Source organism: Podarcis melisellensis, assembly GCF_964234715.1.
Source record: "Podarcis melisellensis genome assembly, chromosome: 4".
Lineage (NCBI taxonomy): Eukaryota > Metazoa > Chordata > Lepidosauria > Squamata > Lacertidae > Podarcis > Podarcis melisellensis.
In genome coordinates, this window is record NC_138531.1 from 98,479,234 (window position 1) to 98,504,113 (window position 24,880).

Here is a 24,880-nt window from a genome sequence, read left to right on the forward strand (position 1 = left end):
GATAATTTGGGGAAAAGCCCCATACAAACAGATGGAGCGAAGAGGGCAGTCCGGGCTGGTTCTGAATTGTTTCTCATTTCCAGTGTTTATCACAACAGAGGCAGCCTGCGTCAAGACTCAAGGCCAGAATACTCTTTTCGACATTTCTAAAGCTGCCACCAAGGTTCTTAAGCTATCGCTGCCCTTCCGCATAGCTACAAGAGCAGGCAACTGTGTGAAGGGCCCGCGAGATTTCCCTTCCAAATAGCTGCCTGGCCCCAGAGAAACCTTGAAGACTCCATCAAGCTCTCTGAAGGCATCACTGTGAAGAGGAAAGGGTTGGGGGTGGACAGCGATAGCTGGTGGGGACACTGAGTCGCATCACATTTCGTTGACCTGAGCCAGTGGGAGAAGCCAGCCCACCTGCGGGGCTTGCCGCAGGACGGGGCGGCTAAAAGAAACAATTGGCCTTTGCATATACATATTTAACAGGCCGGCACAAAGCAAATTAATTTGATTCTCGAACAGCGGCTCTGTTGCCTGTAGTGGCTGCTTTCTAAGCAGCTTTGGAACAGAAAGGTTCCCGCGCGTGGCGAGTCTCGTTTCCTGGTTCTGGAGAAAGCCCACTTACACGGTAAGTATTTGTGCCTCAAAAAGGGTGACGGCTTGCTCTGATGCAGCTTCTGCAAACCAGGCAGTGGCTGGAGCTCATTTCTTCTGGAAGAAGCCCATGATGGAGGCCTGCTTGTTGGCCTTCGTGGCTCTCTTTGCGCCTCTCTTCTCCTCCTTGGGCTCCTTTTTGGCAGCCCCAGCAGGCGGCTTGTGAGCCGCGGAGGGCTTGGAGCGGAAGTCGCCTTCGCTGTCTGTGCAGGACTCGCTCTCGTAAGCCTTTTCGGTCACTGGAAACAAAAGGGTGGCGTGAACTGGTTGCACCACTGGAAAGTCCCTGATTCTTGCAGCCTCTGGGTTACCCAACAGTCTCTTAAAACTGCCCCAGATCAACCCCCCAATTCTGAAGGCCACCAAAGGAGGCAAGCAAGGCACGGACTCCTGATTGCTGCCCAACCCAACTCCCATCTTTCCTTCACCGTTCTTCTCCTGGAGAACTATATTCCTGGGCCTGCTGGCCTTTCTTCACCCTTAGACTGAATCCATATATAGTGGTACCTCAGGATGCAAACGGGATCTGTTCCGGAGCCCTGTTCGCATCCAGAAGGAAACACAACCAGTGACTGCATACCTGCGCACGCCGCTTTTTGCCACTTCTGCGCATGCGCGTTACATCATTTTGAGCATCTGTGCATGCGGCGAAACCAGGATGTAACGCGCTCCGTTACTTCTGGGTTGCCGCGGAGCACAACTCGAATGCGCTCAACGTGAAGCATATTCAACCCAAGGTATGACTGTAGTATGAAACCCCTGACGCAAGCCATAATAGCTTGGCTCCCAACAGGAACCCAAAGTTAAACATGGGAGGAGTGGGAAATCTCTCTGGATTGGACACCTAGAAATCCTCTACATACCTACGACCCAAATGCCCCTCATCCCAACCCCTGACAGATGTGCACATACAAATACAAACATTCTGGAAGTTCGGGAAAGGCAACATTCAGATCTCTGACTTGAATGTATGGCTAGGCCTCTTCTCCCACCCAAACAATTCTCACCACGATTCCGTTCCGTTCTTTCTTTGCTACACCAGACCGCCTGCCAAGAACACACCAGAAGTGCGGGTAGCAATGAACCGGGCCGGATCTGGACTGCAAATCGGTAATGTCAGCATTCCACAGAGGACTATTTATTCCAAGTGGTGAAGGAAAACTTCCCACTCTTGACATGTTTAGAAAAGAGTTAATTTAAAGAGTAAAACCCACACTTTCTTTGGAAGGGGCGGGGGGGGTCCATCTTTGTTATTGCAAGCTCTGTGTGCATCCTTTCGGAGGGGTGGGGGAAGGTTGGCTGAGGATAGACAGAAAAGAAAGAGCCTGTTTCTTCAGAGGCGCCTGAAGTGGAGGCCAGAGCACTTGGCCAAACTTGGAAAGTCAAATCCTTAATCCATTTCTACCTTGACAAAACCCAGGCTAGAGGCTTGCATGACGAATGTGCACCAAGGGTTTCTCATCAACACACGGACAGACTTCCCCACTTTCCCCCAGGCTCCCAGGGCCCCCACTTGCAACGGATCTTGAGAAAGGGGTCCTACACGAAATGACAGCGCGTCCCGAGCTTGGCAGGGTAACTTAGGATGCTACACAAATTGCACCGCTCCCGTTAATACAGAGCCCAAAGGGATTTGCCCTCCCGTATCCAACAGCAGCTCGCTGTTTTTGCTACTGTTTACGTTACTTAATCGATCAGTTAAAACGAACACGGTTCATTGGTTAATCCCAGGACAGCTCCACAGCTAAGCCTCACCTATGCAGCCTTCCTCATCCACAAACGTTTTGGACTTCAGCACTCGCTTCCGCTTCCGTTTTTTCTCTCCTGCCGATGCCTGAAAAAGAGGACAGTGCAGACTGTGAAGATGGTGTGCAGTGAACGTTGCGACAAACAGCATCTACTTTTTTGCCCCTTTCTAGTAGCTGCCTGGGACCCGGGGAGGGGCTCAATGTGCTACCAATGGAAGAAGCCATTGGTCGGAAAGCAGGGAAGATTTCAATGTTTTACTGTGTTTGATGTTTTCATTTGTTGGAAACCGCCCAGAGTGACTGGAGCAACCCAGTCCAAGGGGCAGCATATAATAAATTATTATTATTATTATCCTCCTCATTTGTATTTTACAAGTTGGATCAATGCATATTTACTCAGAAATAAGCACCCCTAAAAAGAAAAAAGGGGGAAAAAAGAAATTTCAGCTCAGCTTTTAAAATCAAAGTGCATAACTGGGGAAAGTTGGAAGTTGGGCGGCGTTTTATAACAACCAGAATACATCCAATTTCTTCATTCACCCCACTTTGAAGAGAGAAGTTTGCTGAATTGATTCTGAAGTGAAACCTTTTGGGCTCCTGGAGATGTTAACCGGCTCCGACAAAAACGCAAATAGGTTTTGTCTCTTTGCCAAACTTTGGGTTTTCAGCCAAGTGTTAAGAGCAAAGTGGGATCTGCTTGTGATTGCATGACTGGGTCGGATCATTTGTAACGGAGTCTGTGGCCACAAAGAATTCACTTCTCACTAAGCCCATCCGTCACCAAGAAGGCGCTGAAAGCAATTACAGCTGAACTGAGAATCACTCATCTTGCAGTACATTCCAAATTATGCCACTTTGGGCCAGTGATCTAGTACAGTGGTGCCTCGCAAGACGAAATTAATTCGTTCTGCCAGTTGTTTCGTCTTGCGATTTTTTCGTCTTGTGAAGCGCGGATTCCCTGGGTATTAACGGTTTTAAGAAAAAGGAAACAAACTCGCAAGACGTTTTCGTCTTGCGAAGCAAGCCCATAGGGAAAATCGTCTTGTGAAGCAACTCAAAAAACGAAAAACCCTTTCGTCTTGCACGTTTTTCGTCTTGCGAGGCATTCGTCTTGCGAGGTACCACTGTATATGAGAAGCAACAGCTTGAGATACATTTATATATATATTGTTAAGCAAGATTAAGAAGCAAGTGGAGCTTCTACTGAGACCTTAGAAATGTAGTTTAGACCCAGGTAAGACTTCCTCCTTAATTCCTTCTGCCTCCAACCCCACAAAAACGCTGCCCACTCCATAAAATTACGTAAGCCAAGTGAGCGATGTTTGCATAAAAGACAACCCCATGTTCAGAATGTGGGGTTTCCGACCGATTAATCAGAAGGAGGTTTTTCGCCCATTAATGTCTGAAACATGCATGCAAAACCAGTCTTTACCTCCATGGGCAGATGATCAGGCTCTGGGTTCGGGTCTGGCTCAGGAGAAAGGTCTTTCACTTCAGGAGTTACAGGCGATTCCGGGACATCTGCAGGGGAAAAGAGGAGTTAAGTTGCAGGTTTGGAACCATGGCCCAACGAGAGATTGCAGCATTATTATGTCATTCTGTTCTGTTCATTTTGCCTTGCTTCCATCACAGAACCCAAGGAATGGTAGCAGCCTCGTGTGCCTCCACATGGCACGCTGGATATTTATTACTGCTTGTCTAGTTCAAGCCAGGGCAAACCTGCCTCATTTCTAAATCAGCCACTGAAATGCGTATTTGAGGCCTGATCTTCATAAGGGACCTGATGCCAGCTTGGAAAATGAAGCAGTGAGGCACCTTTCAAAAGCAAAAGTGTACACGCTCCATTTTGGTCAGACATTATAGGCTCTTTAAAAAAAAAAAATGTTCCCCAGCCACTCTGGGCGGCTTCCAACAAAGACAAAAAATACACTAAAATGTCACACATTAAAAACTTCCCTGAAAAGGACTGCCTTAAGATGTCTTCTGAATGTCAGGTAGTTGTTTATCGCTTTGACATCTGGTGGGAGGGCGTTCCACAGGGCGGGCGCCACTACCGAGAAGGCCCTCTGCCTGGTTCCCTGTAGCTTTGCTTCTCACAATGAGGGAACCACCAGAAGGCCCTCGGCGCTGGACCTCAGGTATACTGGGCTGAGGCCGTTTAGGGCTCTTAAATGTGTTTGATTTTTTGGGCGAGAGGGTACAGCAAAGTGTGGTAGAATGGACTCAAAAGCAACTTTTCTAACAACCCCCTTGGAAAAACTCATGTTATAGCCCAACACTCCTGTAAATTCACACATTTAAGACGTTCTCTGCAACAAGCACAAATAAAAACATATCCTTCAGTACTGAAAGCTCTGATTTGAGATTTTGCAGGAGCTGCGTTATATGAGCTGGATCGTAAGAAGACGAATTCCTAAAGGCTCCCAGAAATACTCCGCTTTCCCTTGTGATGTACCCACTACATCTCAGGCCTGCTGTGCCATTAGATAAGTTCTTGGCAGCTTGACTATCTAACCAGTCCTTGCACCAGACCATCCTCAGTTTACTGGAATGCAAAACCTATCAAAAGTGTGTTCCTCTGGAACCATACCCATGAATGCAGTTTAATGTACGAAACTGGAAGCATCGACACTGGCTTTGGGAAAATGCATCTCTAATGGCTGGTAAAGGGGTAAAGGGACCCCTGACCATCAGGTCCAGTCGTGACCGATTCTGGGGTTGCGGCGCTCATCTCACTTTACTGGCCGAGGGAGCCGGCGTACAGCTTCCGGGTCATGTGGCCAGCATGACTAAGCCGCTTCTGGCGAACCAGAGCAGCACACAGAAACGCCGTTTACCTTCCCGCCGGAGCGGTACCTATTTATCTACTTGCACTTTGATGTGCTCTCTAACTGCTAGGTTGGCAGGAGCGGGGACCGAGCAACGGGAGCTCACCCTGTCACTGGGAATCGAACCGCCAACCTTCTGATCAGCAAGTCTTAGGGTCTGTGGTTTAACCCACAGCGCCACCCGCATCCCTTCTAATGGCTAGAGGTGGCTTAAAAAAAACCCTGATACAATCAAGCAGTCTAAAAACCACATCAATACAGAGGTTACTAACCTCTCCTCAATTCCACAAGATGCTTTCAAAAATGTTTTGGTCCTCAGATCCTTTCCCGACTAAACCCTGGGCATTTCGCGTTGATTACTCTGCGCTATTTGGGTTCAGCTACGGCAGCAAGTTACAACCTATTCTGCCAAAGAGAATGGCGAAAGCCACTGATGATCACAAGGCAGATTTCATTTTAATGCTGCCCTGAGCTGACAGGAATGCGGAAACTGCGTTAGCAGCGGCACCTCTATCATTCAACCCCCCGCTGCGTCACCCTGACTAGTTGAAAGGTTGCAAGGAAGCCCTGCTGAGTTCAAGGAGAACAACTGCCATGGGGAGTCTCTCTCAGGGTAAGCAAGCAGAGAAGGGACTTGCCCTGCTAACCTGCTTGCTTAATAGAAAGAACGGAAATGTTGGACAGAACACCAGCCAAGCTTCCCTTTCAATCCACATTTGGCTGGCGGCAACTCTGTGCTCATACCATAGTTGCGACTTGTGTTTTTTTGGACGTGAAACCAGCCCAGCTTATTAGGTCAATACCAGGAATGCTGCGTCGGGGCCAGGCATCAGGCCAAGTGACCTTTCGCAGGTTAAGCAGGGCTGAGATCTACTGGTGGACGGCTTCCAACCACAGAAGAATGAATTGATTTCTTCTGTCAGGGGAGGAGTGGAAACACGAGCAGTGAGGTAGATGGCAGCGCATGGGGCATTGCACAAAAATATACACCTCAAGTTGCCCAATCAGATCAAGCGGTGGCAGCAGCCAAGGTGTGCTGTCCTCGTATTGATGAGGAGTGATGGAGCAACCAAGAGGTTCCTTTAAGGGCTTAAATGCCAAATTCTCGCGGTTATCTGATTGTGAGAATAAATGCAGTTGGGGTCGAGGTGAAAAATCCGGTTCACCCCTCCAGCAAGACCCTTTGTAACTTGCAAGGTGCTACTGAAAAAGTCCACCAGGTGCTCATATGCCTGAACTGGAAAAGGTGACAAGGTACCATTTGTACCTTGATGTTGGTATACAAATACTAAACGGCAGCAGCAAAGGTTACGATGACAATCTCCACCATGCGGCCTTTAAGGCAGAAGAACAGCTTTAACTGTGTATTACCAACCTTCCTGGGACAAACCAACACAGTATCTGGTTTTGTTTTCTTCTGTGATGCTGCTAATTACACTTTAACTTTGGCCTCCCAAATTTCTTCTGCTGCCTGGCTTGCTGGATGCCTGTTGTGTTCAGAGCGCAGGTTCAGAGTGAGGTTACAGGGAACCAGGCAGAGGGCCTTCTCGGTAGTGGCTCCTGCCTTGTGGAACGCCCTCCCAGCAGATGTCAAGGCAATAAACAACTATTTTACTTTTAAAAGACAACTGAAGGCGGCCCTCTTTAGGGAAGTTTTTAATGTCTGACGCTGTATTGTTTTTAATATTCGGTTGGAAGCCGCCCAGAGCAGCTGGGGAAACCCAGCAATATGGGCAGGGTATAAATAAATTATTATTATTATTATTATTACTATTATTATTATTATTATTACTACTCCCACTACATCTGGTTCCCAACTTACGATATGGCAATTTACTACAGACAGCAGCCCTGCATCTGCCCAAATGGGAACACGGAAGTCCTTGTTACAGGTGAGCATCCTGGTGACGTATCCATTGTCTTGGCAGCTTGGCTTTCAGTGCCATCACTTGGACCATTTTAGAAACAATTTTGAATCCTACGACTCTCCACAAAACAAACCCCGGCTTATTCATTGAGACAAGGTAGCTGTGGTGAGTTACAAGAGCCTAGCTGGATGCTGCTGCTCCCAGAAGACAGAACAAAAGCTTTGGGGAGACTCGTGGCAGCAGGCTCTTGCCAAGAAACAGAACTCGGCTCCAAGAGGGAACCAACTAGTCTCACTCTGCAAGAAATGTCTTTTAAAAAATATTACCTTTCTTTTAAAAAAAAATCACCCAGAAAGCTGCTGGTCCAGAGGGCTGCAGAGATGCATTTGAAAGAGAGACTGCAGATACCTGCAGAGGGTGTCAGTATTTGGGGTGGGAGCTACAGTGCTGTACTTGTCTTCCTGCCTCCCCTTACTTGTTTTTAAATTACATCCTGCCTTTCATTTGGGATGCTGTCTTCCATACACAGTTCCTATTGCCCTTCGCTTACCTATTATCTGTTACCATAAAGCACCAATGCAGCAGCAAGCAAAGGCTATAGCAGCCAAGTCAGCTGCTGGTGGCTGGAAAGCCAAACAGGATGTTTGTGACTGTTGCCATGGGAACAAAGGGGCAGTCCATTCTGTACTGAGCGCCGGATGTTAGCTCAGTGTGTGTGTCATATGACCCGTACTGGAAGTACATGAGTGGAGTTTTTTCTTACTGCTGTTGAGTGCAGACATGTTTCTCTGTACTGATGTAAGAGACAGAAATAAGGGATGTAAATAGATTTCTGACTGCTTCTTTCCCCTCCCTGGGGATACCAAAGGGGAGAGAGAAGGAACGGTGTGTTCTTCTCACATCTGGGAAGAATCGCCGAGACCTCGCCTGCTTATCTGCCGGGAGTAGCAGCGGGGAGGTCGACAAGGAATATCTGCCGGTGCCTACGTTGTGGCACATTCCTCTGACCCAGGCAGAATTCCAAGGTTATGCTAAAAAGAAAAAGATCCAAGTTTCTTGCAAAAGAAATATCATGGATTCCATAGAGAAAGTGAATTATGGGTATTTGTGTATCTCGCGTAACGAAGGGTTGTCTCCAACATTAGCCATACTCAAGAGCAGATCCACTTATATTTGTGGTTACGACTTAAATCCATTCCTTTCAATAGCTCTACTCAAGAGCAGAACTTAGTTGGTTACAACAGACTTCTTATTGCCACAACCTCTCTGTTGCCACTGCTTTAGTTAACAAAGCAGATTTAATTTCTGTTAATTTCTGCAGAAATTAAGCTTCCTTTGCTAATCACATATCGTATATATTTGATTTTTAATTTCTGCTGCATCTTCTATTCATGAGCTGCATTTTATTGGAAGCTCTTTGTTAAGCCCCTCCCCCTCCCCCGGACTCATTTGAAACCAATATGATGGGGAAGAATTCTGCAACTCAGAAATAAATAAAACACCTGCAAAGAGCTGATCTCTTTTCAGCATGGAAGTCTGCATTTCACTAGTGGTAAGACAAAGGGTCGTATGCCTGAGCAGAAAGAATAACCATTTATAGAAAGATAAACCTCGTTGGACGTGACTTTGCACTTATTCAGGGCAGGTGCTTAGCACTGCTGTACCCACTTCCAAGAAGACCAGGATCTACTAGAGATACTGGCTTCAATGTAACTGCAATCTCATCAAACCTCCAACCCCCATCTTCCATTTACCCTCATCATCGCTGCTCTCGGGTTGAGGCTGTTTGATCCGACGCCTCTTTCTCTTCAGGCTCTCAACCTCTTTCTCCTCCTCATCTGACATCTCCAGCCTCTTTGTTCTGCAAACAAATAAGGCTCGTCACTTCAAATGTATTTGGAACGAACAGAACAAACCAAGGTAGTGATTCTATCCAGAGGACACTGGTTTCCTAGCAATTGGAAAAGGTAACGGTAAAGGACTCCTGACAGTTAAGTCCAGTCGTGGACAACTCTGGGGTTGTGGCACTCATCTCATTTTACAGGATGAGGTAGCAGATGTTTGTCCGCAGACAGTTTTTCCGGGTCATGTGGCCAGCATGACTAAGCCGCTTCTGGCACAACGGAAGACTGAAACCAGAGCAGTGCATGGAAACGCCGTTTTACCCTCCCGCTGGAGTGGTACCTATTTATCTACTTGCACTTTTTGGCATGCTTCCGAACTGCTAGGTTGGCAGGAGCTGGGACAGAGCAATGGGAGCTCACCCCGTCATGGGGATACGAACCGCCGACCTTCCAATCAGCAAGCCCAAGAGGCTCACTGGTTTAGACCACAGTACCACCACGGTAACTACCAGCCAGCACCCTCTGACTTGAGGCCAACAAAACAATATGTTATTAAAAACAGCATCGACCAGCAGCCCACCCAAGATCCCCCAAAACGAATCAACTTGTTCTGAACCCTTGAACGGGGCAGGACGTAAAATCAATGACATCTCAGATGCACAATGCCACGTTACCAAAGTGACTGCAGAGCTGTGAAAGCTAATATCCACCAGACCTGGGATCTCATCCTGCCTCAGGGGGTCTAAACAAGTTTGTCCCCAAAGCACAGTTTTTACAAGAATTCATGTTCTAAACGTCCAATCAATACTCTTTTAGTGGAGTCGCTATGAGGTAGTGTCTCAAATGTCTGGAGTGGCTTTGAAATACATTTTAGCACGATCATATTTTTACTAGTGGGAAAAAAATTAATTAAATGGCTTCTTTCAGCACTGATGGGAAGGTGCCAGCTAGCTAGCGCTGGTGGCAGAGACAACTCTGGGCACTGCGGCCTCTGCTCTTCTGCCAAAGGGGCATCCTTTTCTCCTGGCCTCTGGGGCTAAAAACAAGGCAGCTAGTTAGACTCAGCTGATTGGCTAAAAGTCAAGCGAGGAGGGGGCCTCCACAACAGGAAACTGCCCACACCAGGCTGCAGACAAATGTTTGAGCTAAAATTAAAAGTAAGCACAGAAGGATACCAGTCCAGAATTCGGATATTATATGATTCTGGTGAAGCAGCTACTCCTGTCATCCTGTGATAGATTTCTATTAGGCACCAAGCTAAAATATACAAATGCAATATGGGGTGTGTGCATGCATGCATGCGTTTTTCTTGTCTTGCTCTATCTTTCAACAACCCGTTCCTTTCTGCGCCCCGCCCCTACAATGCTCCCCACCTGCACCTCAGTCCTTCCAGGCACTCTATACACATACAAATCTAGCGCTGAAGAGAAGTATCTGAGCTCCAGAAACTCAAAGAAGCCTACAATATTGGAAAAATTTATTCTGGACACAAATTTAGGTTTAGCAGTTGCAGAATATCTAGCAGCTTTTGCTCTGCTGCTCTCAAAATCAGAATCAGAGAAGTGATGACAATTGCAGCTAGTTTAAAGCTGAATCACTGGACTGTTTGTTATTTGTGTAATACTCAAGTATTACACCGAAACACTGCATTGTGTGTGCACATTTTACTTGAGTGGTTTTTAAAAGGAAAAATTAGGATGGAAAACAGCAACGAGCCCCAGCTTTAATACTGATGTCATTTGCAATCCTGCCTCCAGTTTCTGAGCATTTAAAAGTGCAATCAGTCTAGAAGAAAGTCAATGGAGTTCAAGACTTCTTATGCAATTCAGTGCTTGACTCGGCCTTTTAAAAACCTGTGTGCCTGCTTCCTCCCCTTCCAGGCACTCCGTTACAGTACAATGAACGTCTGCAAATGAATGAGCCAAGCTGGTCATTTATACCCCCAAAGCCTTAGACAACCACAAACTTAAATGGGGAGGGCTACCTTTTTTTGTCCTTCTGCTGTCCTCTTGCAGGGTCAGCTTTCTTGCTGGGTTTCTCACGTTCTGGTGCACCCGGAAGCGATTTGGGTTCCACTGGGGACTTGGCTGCAGCTTTCTCTTCCTTCCGCTGTTCGGGTTCAGGACTCGCTTTGCCTGCATTTGTCACAAGGGAAAGCAGGAAGGCTGCCGTTTACCAGTTTGCTCCCTATGGTAGGATCTGGCTACAACAAGGGGCTCCACTCTCACAAAGGGTGGGGAAGGGATAGAAGTATGTGGCAAAACTACAAAAGATGGACTATATGGAATTGGCGGAAATGACTGGCAGAATCCGAGACCTGGGAGAAGAGTTGGTGGAAGAAGATTGGAAGAAATTTAAAGACTATCTGCAAAAACACTGTAAAATTAATGAATGTTAAAATGATGTTGGATTGAAAATAAGTGGCATTAGCAACAAAGTTAATAAGAATATGCAAAAATGAATTGATAATGGATGAAAATATAGAGTTATAAAATGTTAAGATATAGAGTTAAGATAAATGAAAGAGGGTAAGGATTTGCTGATTTGATTATGTAAATGGGAATACAAAAAGGGGAGGTGTGAGGAGGTCAAGGAAACAAGCTAATGAGTTTAAAGTTATGAAAAACGGATTTGTTTTTAATTTTTTCTTATTTTCTTTTTGTCCTTTGTCCTTTGTATGTTGTATTTTTATTTTCATGTATTTTTGTACTTATGTTTTTGTAAAACTTTAATAAATATTTCTTTTTAAAAAAAACCTACAAAAGAAAATCTGGACAGATGCTACTGGAGCAGTGTAATAAATCACACACAATACAGCAGTCCTGAGCATACTCAGGCCTGGTCTGCATGAACAGCAGGATTTATTTATTTTTAAGTAGACTTATTTGTCGCTTTTTTTCAACAAAATAATTCAAAGTGATTTACAACAACAAATCAGTAACACACACATTGAAACCAGCATAAAACTCAAACAAGAGAAAAATATAAAACTCATTCATATTTTTTAAAGGTTGAAAAAACCTACCCACAGATAACTAAAAGCCACAGGCCTGGGGAAATTACATCTTTTTGCCTGGTGCCTAAAGATAAGTAATGAAGGCACCAAGTGAGCCTCTGGGTAGAGCACAAGTGAGAAGCCAACACTGGAAAGGCCTCTTCTCGTGTTGCCACCCTCCAGACCTTCAGTGGAGGAGCCAAAAAATGGCAGCACCTGTGCCATGGAAATCCCTGCCTATTGACATTATGCTGGCATCCTCAAGGAGCCTGCTGAAAACGTTTTGTTTCAGCAAAAACAAAAAAAATCCTTTCCAGTAGCACCTTAAAGACCAACTAAGTTAGTTCTTGGTATGAGCTTTCGTGTGCATGCACACTTCTTCAGATACAGAAGTGTATCTGAAGATACAGAAGTGTATTCTTCAGAAGTGTGCATGCACACGAAAGCTCATACCAAGAACTAACTTAGTTGGTCTTTAAGGTGCTACTGGAAGAGATTTTTTTTGTTTTGACTATGGCAGACCAACACGGCTACCTATCTGTAATTGTTTCAGCAAGCCTTTGTTACCTATATTTCCCCGCTGAACTCCTTAAGATTTGCAAATGAAGAGACATGCTTAAGAACAAATTGCTAGTTTATCCTTTATCTAGCTATAATAAGCCCTTTGGAGCCAAGGATTTGAATGTAAATGCCGTAAGCTGTATTTAGCCCTTGACAACGGGGCAGGCAACACAAGCAGGAGCTTACCCAGAGCAGCTTTTCCAAAGAAGTTGTTCAGCAGATTTCCTTTAGCAGGTGCCTTGCTACTTGCTGCGGAGGCCTGGAAGGAATGAACATATTCAAAGCGAACTGTATTTGTTCTCCCTTTCATGCCTTTGTGTCCAAAGCTGCACTTTACGGTGCAGCCCTGAGATGAAGTTGGGGGGGGGAGTGTAAAAAGGTAAAGGTAAAGGGACCCCTGACCGTTAAGTCCAGTCACGGACGACTCTGGGATTGCGGCACTCATCTTGCTTAATTGGCCAAGGGAGCCGGCGTACAGCTTCCAGGCCATGTGGCCAGCATGACTAAGCCGCTTCTGGTGAACCAGAGCAGTGCACGGAAACGCCGTTTACCTTCCCGCCAGAGTGGTACCTATTTATCTACTTGCACTTTGATGTGCTTTCAAACTGCTAGGTTGGCAGGAGCCAGAACCGAGCAACAGGAGCTCACCCCGTTGCGGGGATTCGAACCGCCAGCCTTCTGATCGGCAAGTCCTAGGCTCTGTGGTTTAACCCACTGCGCCACCCGCGTCCCGAAGGGGGGGGAGAGGGTAGCTAATGACAAAGGGTGCCAAAGCCTGGAAACTTACACTTGACAACTCTTTAGCTTCCACTTTGGTGTCTTTCGGGGTCTCCTGGGACTTGGTGGAAGACTTGGCCGCAAACATTCCCATAATGCCCTTGGCCTGCTGGGAGATCTGCTTTGAAGAAGCGCTTGGGGCATGGCCGTTGACCACAGGAGTAGCAGCTTTATCCATGCCATGAGGTGGCTGGTGATCCACCTGGGCCGGGGTTTCGACGCGAGACATTTCAGCGGCTGTCCTAGCAACTGCAGCAGCACAGTGAATAGCACTAAACCTGGGTAGCAGGAGGGGAAAAACTTCAGTTAGCGCAACATGGAAGTTTTATCATTTGACGTCCATGCCAAAAACTCTCAAAGAGCCTTGGGATAAAGGTGTTTCCTGAGAAAACAATTCCTGTTTCATTTCTCATGCATTCCTTAAGCAACGTTATGTCATACTGACCAATAAGATGGGAGTAGACCAAGAAAGGTTTCTGTTCCTTTTTATACAAATGTCTTTTAAACTTGTCCTAAGAGTCACTTGCCCAAGCACAGCAGTGTGGACAGGAAGCAAGGGAATCTCTTTTCACTGAAGAGAACTGGCCAGAAGAACAAAATTATTTTCATGCCAACTTGGGGGAAAGGCAGGATATAAATATATGAAATACTCCCTGCCTATTGAGATCAAGTAGTGCCTTCACTGTACTCTTTTTGCACCTGCTAAAAACATTCCTGTTTAGACAAGCCTACTCAGCTGCTTAGAAAGTTGAGGTGATTTTAACCTGTTTTAGTATTTTAGCTTCTGCATGCCTTAAAGTAGGGTTGTAATTTTTTCTTGATTTTACTGTTCATCTTTTGTAAACATCTTTTGAGATTTTTTACCAATTAAGATATGTTCAGTTTTTATGAATTAAATAAATAATAATCACTCAGTCAATCCAAGTGAAGCAATACTGTATTGGCCTGAATATAAGCCGCACCTTTAAAATTCAAGGGGGGGGGAAGAAAAAAAGACAATACCCAAATATAAGCCACTCCCTTAAAATTCTGCAGGCACTCACACCCGTTCCGTTTTACTGTATGTCTGTTTCAGCAGCGATATTGTAAAAAAGTCAATTTTTGCAAGGCAACAAATTTAAGCTGCACTTTTAATTTTTCACGGTTGGAATTAGGAAAAAAAGTGTGGCTTATATTCGGGCCAATACGGTAAATGAGAACATAGCAATTAAACTTCAACGGAATGTCAGAAAGGAAAAGTTTGGAACACTTTGCATGTTGCCGACTCTGAATTGAAACAGTAAGCAAAAGAAAAACCAGCATTGTGAGGGGGGGAGAAACAGCTCAAAACTTTTCCTAGCAGAGTGGGGGGAAACCACTACTGCAGGGGCACAAGAAGGAACCCTCTGGGATGGGTTTTGGAGATCGCTTACAGCCTGAGCACAATCTACAATGATGGCAAGATAGAGGTGGGCTTATCTGGATGACCAGCAGATCAGTTACCAAGACAGAACTCACTTGCTGCAGTTCTGCAGGTTTGCTTTGATGACATCATAGTCCGTGTTATAGAGCGGACTGCTGTCCTTGAGCATGGCTTTCTGGATGCTGTAGACATGCACGCTGGCAATGGTGGACAGCTTCGACTTCATTGCTGAAAAGGAAGACAGGTCTGTGAAATGGAAAGGACCTTATAAAAAGCAACCATTTCTCAGTGGGATGGTTCGCAACTCGACAAGCGATCTGGGAGTGCACCGGGCTGCTGGGAGGCCACACTTGTATGCTCAGGTGAAGCTTGTGCAAACTGGTGCCTCCATATACAATGGCAATATGTGTATGATCATGGCACAAAACTGGGGTAAATATTGGGAGGGGATAACTCTTAAAATCGAGAATGGAAACCCAACAAACGAACCGATCCCAGGACACCTTAGAAGACTCTCATGAGAAGCCTGCATTGCTCCTTGCCAGTTTCACTCAGTACCTAAAGCGGCTATTCTGAAACTATCATGCTCTTGGCAGCTGAACGTTTGGCTGTCAAGAGACACACAATGTAAGACTGTCTACCATACAGCTGAATTATGGCTACAAAAGCATTTGTAGTCAAAATGTCTAGCCCACATACCTCTCCCCTGGGAAGGAGAAACATTAGCCCTGCGATAACAATCTGAGGGCTTGCAGCCCAAGCGCTTCTGCCAAGGCTGTATCAGATCACACGAAGCAGAGTTTGGTCGAAACAGAAGTTTGGAGGAATGTCTGCCTCACCTCTACAGTAGCTGGCTGTAATCTCAGATGCTTTCGCTTCTGCATCACACTTCCCCACCCCCACCCCATGCGGACAACTGGCTGAGGTTGCACAATTTTTGCAGGACAGACATTGATTCTGGCCAGAATTGTTGCCTGGGATGGGATCTTTATCTCTGGTGTCGCGCTGGATCTCAGAGGCTGTCTAAGTGCAAGACTGGGAATGGATCCCCTTTTCCAAGCTCAGGAAGAGGGCTGGGACTAGTACGCATTGCACCACGCTTCTGAAGCTCTAACTGCCTGTGTTTGGAGATGGGGCAGGATTCTCCCTGCAATCACGCTGTGCTTCAGAAGTGCTTCATGTCCCTGCAAAGGACAGCACAGCCCAATGTAGACAAGCCTAGCTCTCCACCCAGGCTTGGGTCTGGTGCTTGTCATAGTCCTCAAAGCAGGGAGGGATACTGTCCCGACCGCAAGTGAAAATAGCATGTGCTCAAACCAGGAAGAGGAGACTTCCAAGGAGAGTGCTTCAGGACAACTCATTCAGGGAACACCTGATCATCTGTCTCCTCCGTGCTTGACCTCAGGGACTGCAGCAACTGGAGCACCAAATTGACAATTGTTGGGAAGTTGTTTGAGAGTCTAGTCCTTGAATACTGTTTGTGTGGCTTGAGGGGGGTAAGGGGAGCCCGTCAAGAGGAAAAGGCAAGAGGGGACAGGAAGCATGACAACTCCCCCTGAGAAAGGTCAGACAACACAGAGGTTTAACTGGATGAAAGGAGCAAGTAGAACAGGGTAGGGGAAAGTTGACATGTAGGCAATGTCCCCTTAGGAATGAAAAAGGACTGAGCATTCAGAAATTAGAGTTTAAACCAGGTATGTGGCTTGTTAACATTCAGTCTAGGTTCTATTCTGCATTAAAGGAGTTTGTGCTCTTTTAAGTTATTTCCCTCAAGTCTTTGGGATACAGTGGTTTATGGTTCACAGGACACGGGTGGCAATGTGGGTTAAACCACAGAGCCTAGGACTTGCCAACCAGAAGGTCGGCGGTTCGAATCCCCGCGACGGGGTGAGCTCCCGTTGCTTGGTCCCTGCTCCTGCCAACCTAGCAGTTCAAAGGCACGTCAATGTGCAAGTAGATAAATAGGTACCGCTCCGTCGGGAAGGTAAACTGTGTTTCTGTGCGCTGCTCTGGTTCGCCAGAAGCGGCTTAGTCATGCTGGCCACATGACCCAGAAACTGTATGCTGGCTCCCTCGGCCGATAAAGCGAAATGAGCGCCGCAACCCCAGAATCGGCCACAACTGGACCTAGTGGTCAAGGGTCCCTTTAACTTTTACCTTTAGTTTATGGTTAAGTATGTAAGGCAAGACATGCCGAGCCTCTCCAGAGGTAACCTTCATCCACCTCTTTATTATAATTGACTTCCAACACGTACAAGCTCCCTTAACCCTCTCACATTTCAGCCAACCAATCTCCGCGCCAAGAGCAATCAGAGGGTCAGCGGGGGAAGGTGGCTATTTGCATTATTTTCCAGCCCACTCCCTCACCTGCATGCAAACTGCCTTAGACAGAGTAGGAACACTGGTCCCCCTGGCTCAGTATTTTCTATACTGGCTGGCAGAGACTCTCCATGTTTCCAGACAGCGATCTAAAAACCAGCCCTATCTGGAGGTGCCTGGGGACTTCTGGACGCAAAACAGATGCCCTACAACTAGGCTACAGTTCTTCCCTCAGATACAAAGTGCCTAAATACAAAGCTACAAAGTATGCTGCGGCAGACACCTTTCCAAAGGTATGTGAAGGTGAAGTCCTATGTAGCCTTGTCTAATTTCTCTTCCTCACTCTCACACCATAGTTGCATTAAGTATTCCAAACCAATGTTAAATGTTGTGTTTTCCGTTCCTCCCTCTAGAGGCATTACTACGACACAGAGGTGAGTTGGCAACAAATGTGGGAGCATCCTTAGAAAATAGCATGGAAGCAAGGTGTTCCAGACAAACCAGCAATACTACCCAAACTCATAAATTTGCAAACGGAAAAAAAGTGATGTTAGGATTATTTACAAAGACAGAGCAAGCTTCTTTGGAAGCACTGCTCTCAATAGACCTACCTTCCAGCTTTTCTTCTTTCACTACTGCAACCTTGTGGCACTGTAAAGAAATGGCAACTTATTAAAGAAGCAAAATATAAAATCATATAATTGGAAGGGGGCACAAGGGCTATCCAGTCCAACCCCCTGTAGTGCAGGAATATTTCGCCCAGCGTGGGGTTCAAACTCATGACCCTGAGATCTTTGTTCTAGCTAGTAAAGCAATATTCTGATCCTTACCATATTTAACCTGCAACAAAATCTTTTAGATCTCAGTAAAACTCACTTTTAAGAAAGCAACTTAGGACTGCAGCCTCAGTCTTGTTCCCCAACTTCTAGCTTAAGTATTTCAAAAGGACTTGTGTGAATTTCTCTTGTTGTGTGAATAATAAGATACCTGATATTAGGTGCCATAAGCTCTGGTTTCCCTTGCCCACCACTGTAGTACTAGGCAGTGATCCTATTTCGGGGGGGCGGGCGGGCCTGCCCTCTCATATAGCATGCCAGACATATATATATATAATTATTATTATTACTACTACTACTATTATTATTAACTATCCACCATTCACCCTATGCTCCCAGGGTGGGTTACAACATACTGCAAAATGTATTGTACAAAACAATTAAAATTATCAGTTATAAATCATCACAGACAACAGTATCAGCTCAACACCTCCCACAACCTTGAAAAGCCTATACTGTATTTCAAACACCCAGGGTTCAGGAATGTTCCTTTCGCAGCACAGTAGTGCCCTCTGCTGGACCAAGCTCATTACTACAAGAAAGTTGCCATTTCATTTATTTCTTCTTCAGTTAACAACTCATGAGGAGGGCAGCCGAGTAAGCATGCCCCCGCCCCCAGTGCCCATTTTCATCACCTTCTGCTCATTCATTGTCCAGGATTCCAAAATGTGTGGAAAGCCTTCGGATACAAGACTCACTGTTGGAAGGTATTGAAAACAGACACACATAGAGGGCACGCTCTTCCCTGCTGCCCTCTCACAAATAATAAATCATCTGATTGAATGAAGTTTGAAGAGGACTACTATGCCAAAAGGAACCAAGAGGACTCAGCAAAAATCCATCAGTCTCAATATACTCTTTAGCCTGGAGATCTCACATCCGAGGCTCTCAATTCTCTCTCAGTTCCTCTCTGCCGGTCTTTTTGGTAGTCTTTAATGTTAAACTCCAAATCTCGAAGAAGCTCCAGCTCAACAGGATCCATATTTCTACCAGCCAGGCCTCCATATTTAAAGATAAAGCTTATGGGGTACTTCAAATCTTGTTTTATACTCCTTTCAAGTCCAAATGTCCCCCAAGCTCCAGCTTCCACCTCCAATTCAGGCCAGGCTCTCCACATCAGATTTTTATTTTCCTTTTTTGTCATCATGTCAGGCTTCAAAATGCTGTTCTCCTTTAACTTCTGCAAAGTTTCAGCTCCTCCTTCCTTTTCTTCAGGGACAGCATCTGTCACCTGCTCCATATTGTCAAAGCTCTCCGTTTTCTCTATTTGTTCAGTTGGATAGGCTCCTTGTTTCAAGTCCTTATCAGGTTCAACATGGAAGATGGAGCAAGCTTGTTTTCTGCTGCTCCAGAGGAGAGGACCTGAACCAACGGTTTCAAGTGACAAGGAAGAGGATTTCGACTAAACATCAGGAAGAACTTTCTGACAATAAGAACAGATTCCCACAAGAGATGACGGACTCTCCTTCCTTGGAGGTTTTTAAGCAGAGGTTGAATGGGCATCTGTCATAGATGCTTTAGCTGAGATTCCCGCATTGGAAGGGGTTGGACTAGATGACCCCTGGAGTCCCTTCCAACTCTACAAGTCTATGATTCTATTATGACCATGGACCTCAGATGCTGTAGAGTAAGAGCAGTCCCATGTTGTGGACTGCAACTCTCATCAGCCCCTGCCAGCAAAGCCAATGGTGAGGGATGATGGGAGTTGTAGTCCAGCAGCATCTGGAGCAGACAACCCCAAACCCGGCCCTCCAGCTGTTTTGGGACTACAGTTCCCATCATTCCTGACCACTGGTCCTGTTAGGTAGGGATGATGGGAGTTGTAGTCCCAAAACAGCTGGAGGGCCGAGTGTGGAAGTGCCTGATGTGGAGGGCACTGTGTTGGTTACCCCTCCTGTAGAGACATGACAGCGTTCGTACTTTTTCTGCATGGAACGCTGCTCTAAAATGTATGGGAAAGTAGCACACTTAACACACTGAGCGAAGTTGGTTGGAAGTGCAAATATTTTTAGCCACTTTGGTTTTAACCCAAACACTTAATGTTTCGGTAAGACACAATTTCAGTAACTGTTCAGTAACAGAAGCAATGTGCGCTTTCCTTAGCCCGTTGTCCTAACAATGGAGTGTGCCTCCGGTGGTGAGGTCAAACAGCTGCATTAGCAGCACTGAGGTGACCTCCTCGGGGTGCAAGCCTGGGCCGTGTGTACGGAGGTCCGAGGCCTCCCAGACGACAAGAAACACACACACCCTCATGGATGGGGTCCAAAGAAAAACAGAGCAATATGTTTGGCACCAGCTTGGCTGCCGAAGTCTCTGGAAGGAAGTGCCCAAGGTGCCATCCAACCATCTTAGGGACTCCACTACAGATTTGTGTAGGGTTTGTTCCCAGAAGGTAGATATCCCAGAAGGCAGTGGATGTTTAGGATCAGAGTCTTCCTTCTCCTGGTTGGGCTACCTTCCCAGGTTGATAAGCCCCATCTGCTCTGTTTCCCTTTATATATACTTTATTTATTTTATTAACATATAAAACACATACATATACACTTACACAATACACGTACACAACACACTACCTAATTTTCATAACATAAAACATACCTACATTACTCTATATAATACCTACCTATACTATACATTCTATACTATACTATACTATACTATACTATACTATACTATACTATACTATACTCTATATAATACCTACCTATACTATACCAGAGCCTGTCACGAATGGACCTAATGGTCAGGAGTCCCTTTACCTTTATACTATACATATCAACATACCTACACACCTACCCCACATGAACACCCACTAAGTGACTTGACTTCCAGCCATTCTTGTTACTATTTTCCCAACTAGCTTAAATGGATTTCATTATTTCTTTAATCTCTTCTTTTATCTTAACTTTACTCTCCTTTCGTTCTAATCATTTTCTGGATTCACTCAATATCTTTCAGAAATTCTACTTTTTCCACATAAATTCTGATGGATTCCTTAAAGATAGCCCACTCCTTATTCACTTTTTGTACCATATCTCCTCTTATCCTCCCTGTTACTTCGGCAATATGGAAGTATTCCATCATTTTAGATAACCAGTCTGTTTTAGTTGGGACACTGCTGCTTTTCCAATTTTTGGCAATCAATAACCTTGCCGCCGTAGTTGCATACATAAATATTGGTCTGACTGTTCTTTTTATTTCCTCTGACATGATACCTAGGAGAAAGGATTCTGGTTTCTTTTCCAAATGAAAATCCAAACAGAAAGCTCTGTTTCCCTGTGTAACCCACTGAACTCCACTGCATTTGTACTTGTAATGGAAAAAGCTGTGCACTCACTGTGTGTCCATTCTGAACGAGGTTTCCGGCCACTAAATAGGTGACATGCAACTGGGCTCCCGAATTCTCCTTCCGCTTTCGTTCCACATAGTCATACAACATTCTGTGCAAATGAGGGCAAGAGACAGAGACACTAAAATGAAGATTAATCCCTTACGTTCCTTGATAAAGTTATTATTAGCGAATGCAGACCACACACCTTGGAGGTGGCCTGGTGGGTCAAGAGTCCAACAAATAATTATTCTACTCAATCTTTTTTTAAAAAATCCCACGGAGAATTATTTAGCCTTAAGAGAACTGAAGCTACAGTTGAGAAGACTTGCTCCTCTCAATCAATATATCAATACTTACTGCTTAGCTTGGTTGACGTGAACACCTAGTGTATAGCTCAGCCATTTGTATGTTACCTGCAATGGAGAACAATCCAATCTCAACATGCAACAAGCGCCAGCAGCCCCCCAAAAAACTGCCAACCATCATTACTGCAATCGCCCATAGAGAGCCAAGGTCGTAATTTCTGTGCCAATTTCTTTTAACCCACTGCCATTAGGTTAAAGGTAGGATATACATTGGTGCCTCGCAAGACGAAAAGAATCCGTCCCTTGAGTCTCTTCGTCTTGCTTTTTTTACGTCTTGCGAAGCAAGCCCATTAGCGGCTTAGCGGGCTTAGCGGATCAGCTGATAAGTGGCTTAGCGGCTCAGCTGTTAAGTGGCTTAGCAGTTTAGCGGATCAGCTGATAAGCGGCTTAGCGGCTTGGGGAAAAGGGGGGGGGAGGAAAAAAACCCGCAGGAACTCGCAAGACATTTTCGTCTTGCAAAGCAAGTCCATAGGAAATTCGTTTTGTGAAGCACCTCCAAAACGGAAAACCCTTTCGTCTAGCGGGTTTTCCATCTTGCGAGGCATTCGTCTTGCGGGGCACCACTGTACTGTATTTTTCGCTCTATAAGACGCATTTTCCCCCTCCTAAAAAGTCAGGGGAAATGTGTGTGGGTCTTATGGAGCGAATGCAGGCTGCGCAGCTATCCCAGAAGCCAGAACAGCAAGAGGGATCGCTGCGCAATGATCCCTCTCACTGTTCTAGCTTCTGGCTTAGCCGTGCGAAGCCTCTTCAAGGCAGCGGGGAGCCTTCACGAAAGAAGTATGGCAGACGAAATTAATGGACTATGCAGAATTGGACAAAATGACAGGAAGGATTCGAAACCTGCGGGACCAGAGATTTACAGGAGATTGGAAGAAGTATACCAACTATTTGCAGAGCAACTGTCACCGACAAATCACGCCAGTAGGACTACAAGAAGTTTTGCAAGGAGAAATATATGATGTGTTACAAAGCAGAAAAAGATAAGAGATATTGGTTATGAGTTTGAAATGTAATGAGGAAGATAAGAAATGCATACTGAGAGATTAGATTGGAAAATTATCAGACAAGACTGATGGAAGTCAAAAATTCGAATAAGATGTAAAAGTATGTTTAATTACTGTTGAAAATGATATGTTAAAAAAACTAATAAAAAATTATATATAAAAATAATAATAAAATATTCTGTGAGTTCGGCCCCCCCCGCTCCGCCCAACCCCCCTCCCCTCCCCCAACAGCCCCCCTCCTCCCGCCCCTCCCCCTCTGAAGCACCTGCGAGCCCCCCCCGCTTTCGCACCCCTCCCCCACTCACGACTCTGTTCTGGTCCGTGACGAACTCGTCGATGTTCTCCAGGTACAGCTCGTCGTCCATGGCCGGCCGGGTCGGCAGCGCCAACTTAGGCCCCACTCGCCCACTTCCCCCTCACAGGCGCCGAGCGGAGACGAAGGAAACCGCCACTGCCGCCGCCGCCATGGCAACCTGAGGCCTCCCTAGAAAGAGCGCGCTACGGCGGCCGCGCGGGGACACGCTCAGCGCGGTCTTTCTCGCGCGCGCGTTACGGAAGCCGCACCGGGCCAAAGGCGGCTGAGGAGCCTCCGCTTCCCGCTGCGCGCGCACGCACGCGCGTTTCGGCCGCTCTCCCGGGGGCTGACGGGAGTTGTAGTCCAGAAGGTTCCAGGGAGGGCGCCGGGTCTCCAGGGAAGGCGGCCCTCGGCGTATCGAGGTTGTGGCGTCTTGCTGGCGTAGATTTTTGCCCCCGCTAGGGCAGGCCATAATGCCTTCCCAATAGGTTTGCTGCTTTGAACCCTCCCTCAGCCGCTTGTAATTCAGAGGTAGACTGTCTCTGGACATGGAGGCTCCATTCGGTAGCTTTTATAACCAAGGAATCCCCATGGTCATTTCCTCCACAGTATGCAGCCCGTGCTATGTGTTGAGAACGGCATACAAAATAATAATAATAATAATAATATGTGGAGCGCCATCCCTGCCTCTCTGACATCTGATTATGCAACTTTCCAAAGACATCTGAAGGCAGCCCTGTATTGGGAAACATTTAGTTTTTTATGCTTGGCTGGTGGCGTATAAGTCGTACCTTGGTTGTCAAACGCCTTGGTACTCTCTCTCTCTCTCTCTCTCTCTCTATATATATATATATATAAAATAATAATACAAAGTCCAGTAGCACCTTCAGAAGAAGTGTGCATACACACGAAAGCTCATACCAAGAACAAACGTAGTTGGTCTCTAATTCCCTCCCCCCTCTTTCTCTAATTCCCTCCCCTCTCTTTCTTTTTTCCTTCTCCTCCTCTGAAGAGGCTGCATCTTAATGTTTAATGCTGTATTTTAATCTTGTTTTTTAAGTTGTATTTTAATCAACTTGTTTTTATTATTGGTTGTTAGCCACCCTGAGCCCGGTCTTGGCTGGGCAGGGTGGGGTATAAATAAATTAAATTTTATTTATTTATTTATTTATTTCTACTGCATTAGACTAACACGGCTACCTGCCTGAATACAGAGCCTTAATACTGATACGATCAAAACCCAGAAGTGGGCGTTCCGATTTTCAAACTTCTTTTGGAAGCCAAACGTCTGATGCAGCTTCCACTATTGTTTCCTGTGCCCTTGCGCAGTTGGGAGCCAATCAGGAGACATGCCTTGGTTTCAGAACATTTCAGAAGCCGAACAGACTTCTGGAACACATTGTGTTTGAAAACCAAGGTACGTATCTGAAGAAGTGTGCATGCACACGAAAGCTTATACCAAGAACAAACTTAGTTGGTCTCTGTCTAAGGTGCTACTGGACAATATTTTAATATATCTCAAGGTACTACTACAGTCATACCTCGGGTTGAATGTGCTTCAGGATGAGCATGTTCAAGTTGCGCTCCATGGCAACCCGCTCAAAATGACGTCATGCACATGCGCAGAAGCGGCAAAAAGCGACACGTGTGCAGACGTGCTGTCGCTGGTTATGTTTGCTTCTAGATGCGAACGGTGCTCCGGAATGGATCCCATTCGCATCTAGAGGTACCACTGTATTAGCCTTTTCCCAGGACTGGGGCTCAGATGTTGTTGGACTCTAATTTGCATCAGTCCCAACCATTGATAAGGGATGGTAGGAATTGTAGTCCAGGAGCGAGAAACGCTGCTATGATATAGGCAAGCCCCATGCTAGGGCTCGTTAGAAATAATAATATAATAATAATAATTTATTATTTATACCCCGCCCATCAGGCTGGGTTTCCCCAGCCACTTTGGGCAGCTTCCAACACAATATTAAAATACAATAATGCATCAAACATTAAAAGCATCCCTAAACAGGGCTGCCTTCAGATGTCGTCTAAAAGTCTGGTAGTTGTTTTTCTC

General features: G+C 45.8%; 1 protein-coding gene and 1 long non-coding RNA gene across 2 annotated transcripts in view; both read right to left on the reverse strand.

Moving 5' to 3' along the window:
* Positions 1-24,880, reverse strand: part of LOC309369367 — an 84,061-nt gene that overhangs the window by 53,204 nt on the left and 5,977 nt on the right. The window lies entirely within an intron of this gene.
* Positions 155-23,027, reverse strand: POLD3 (DNA polymerase delta 3, accessory subunit). The gene is made up of 12 exons (XM_081909971.1): positions 22,826-23,027; positions 21,506-21,561; positions 21,155-21,257; positions 17,593-17,632; positions 14,758-14,890; positions 13,271-13,538; positions 12,670-12,742; positions 10,912-11,062; positions 8,838-8,944; positions 3,820-3,908; positions 2,395-2,473; positions 155-878 (listed from the first exon to the last, which is right to left on the reverse strand). The coding sequence occupies exons 1-12, from the start codon at positions 22,883-22,885 to the stop codon at positions 688-690; spliced, it is 1,350 nt and encodes a 449-aa protein (XP_081766097.1). The 5' UTR covers positions 22,886-23,027; the 3' UTR covers positions 155-687.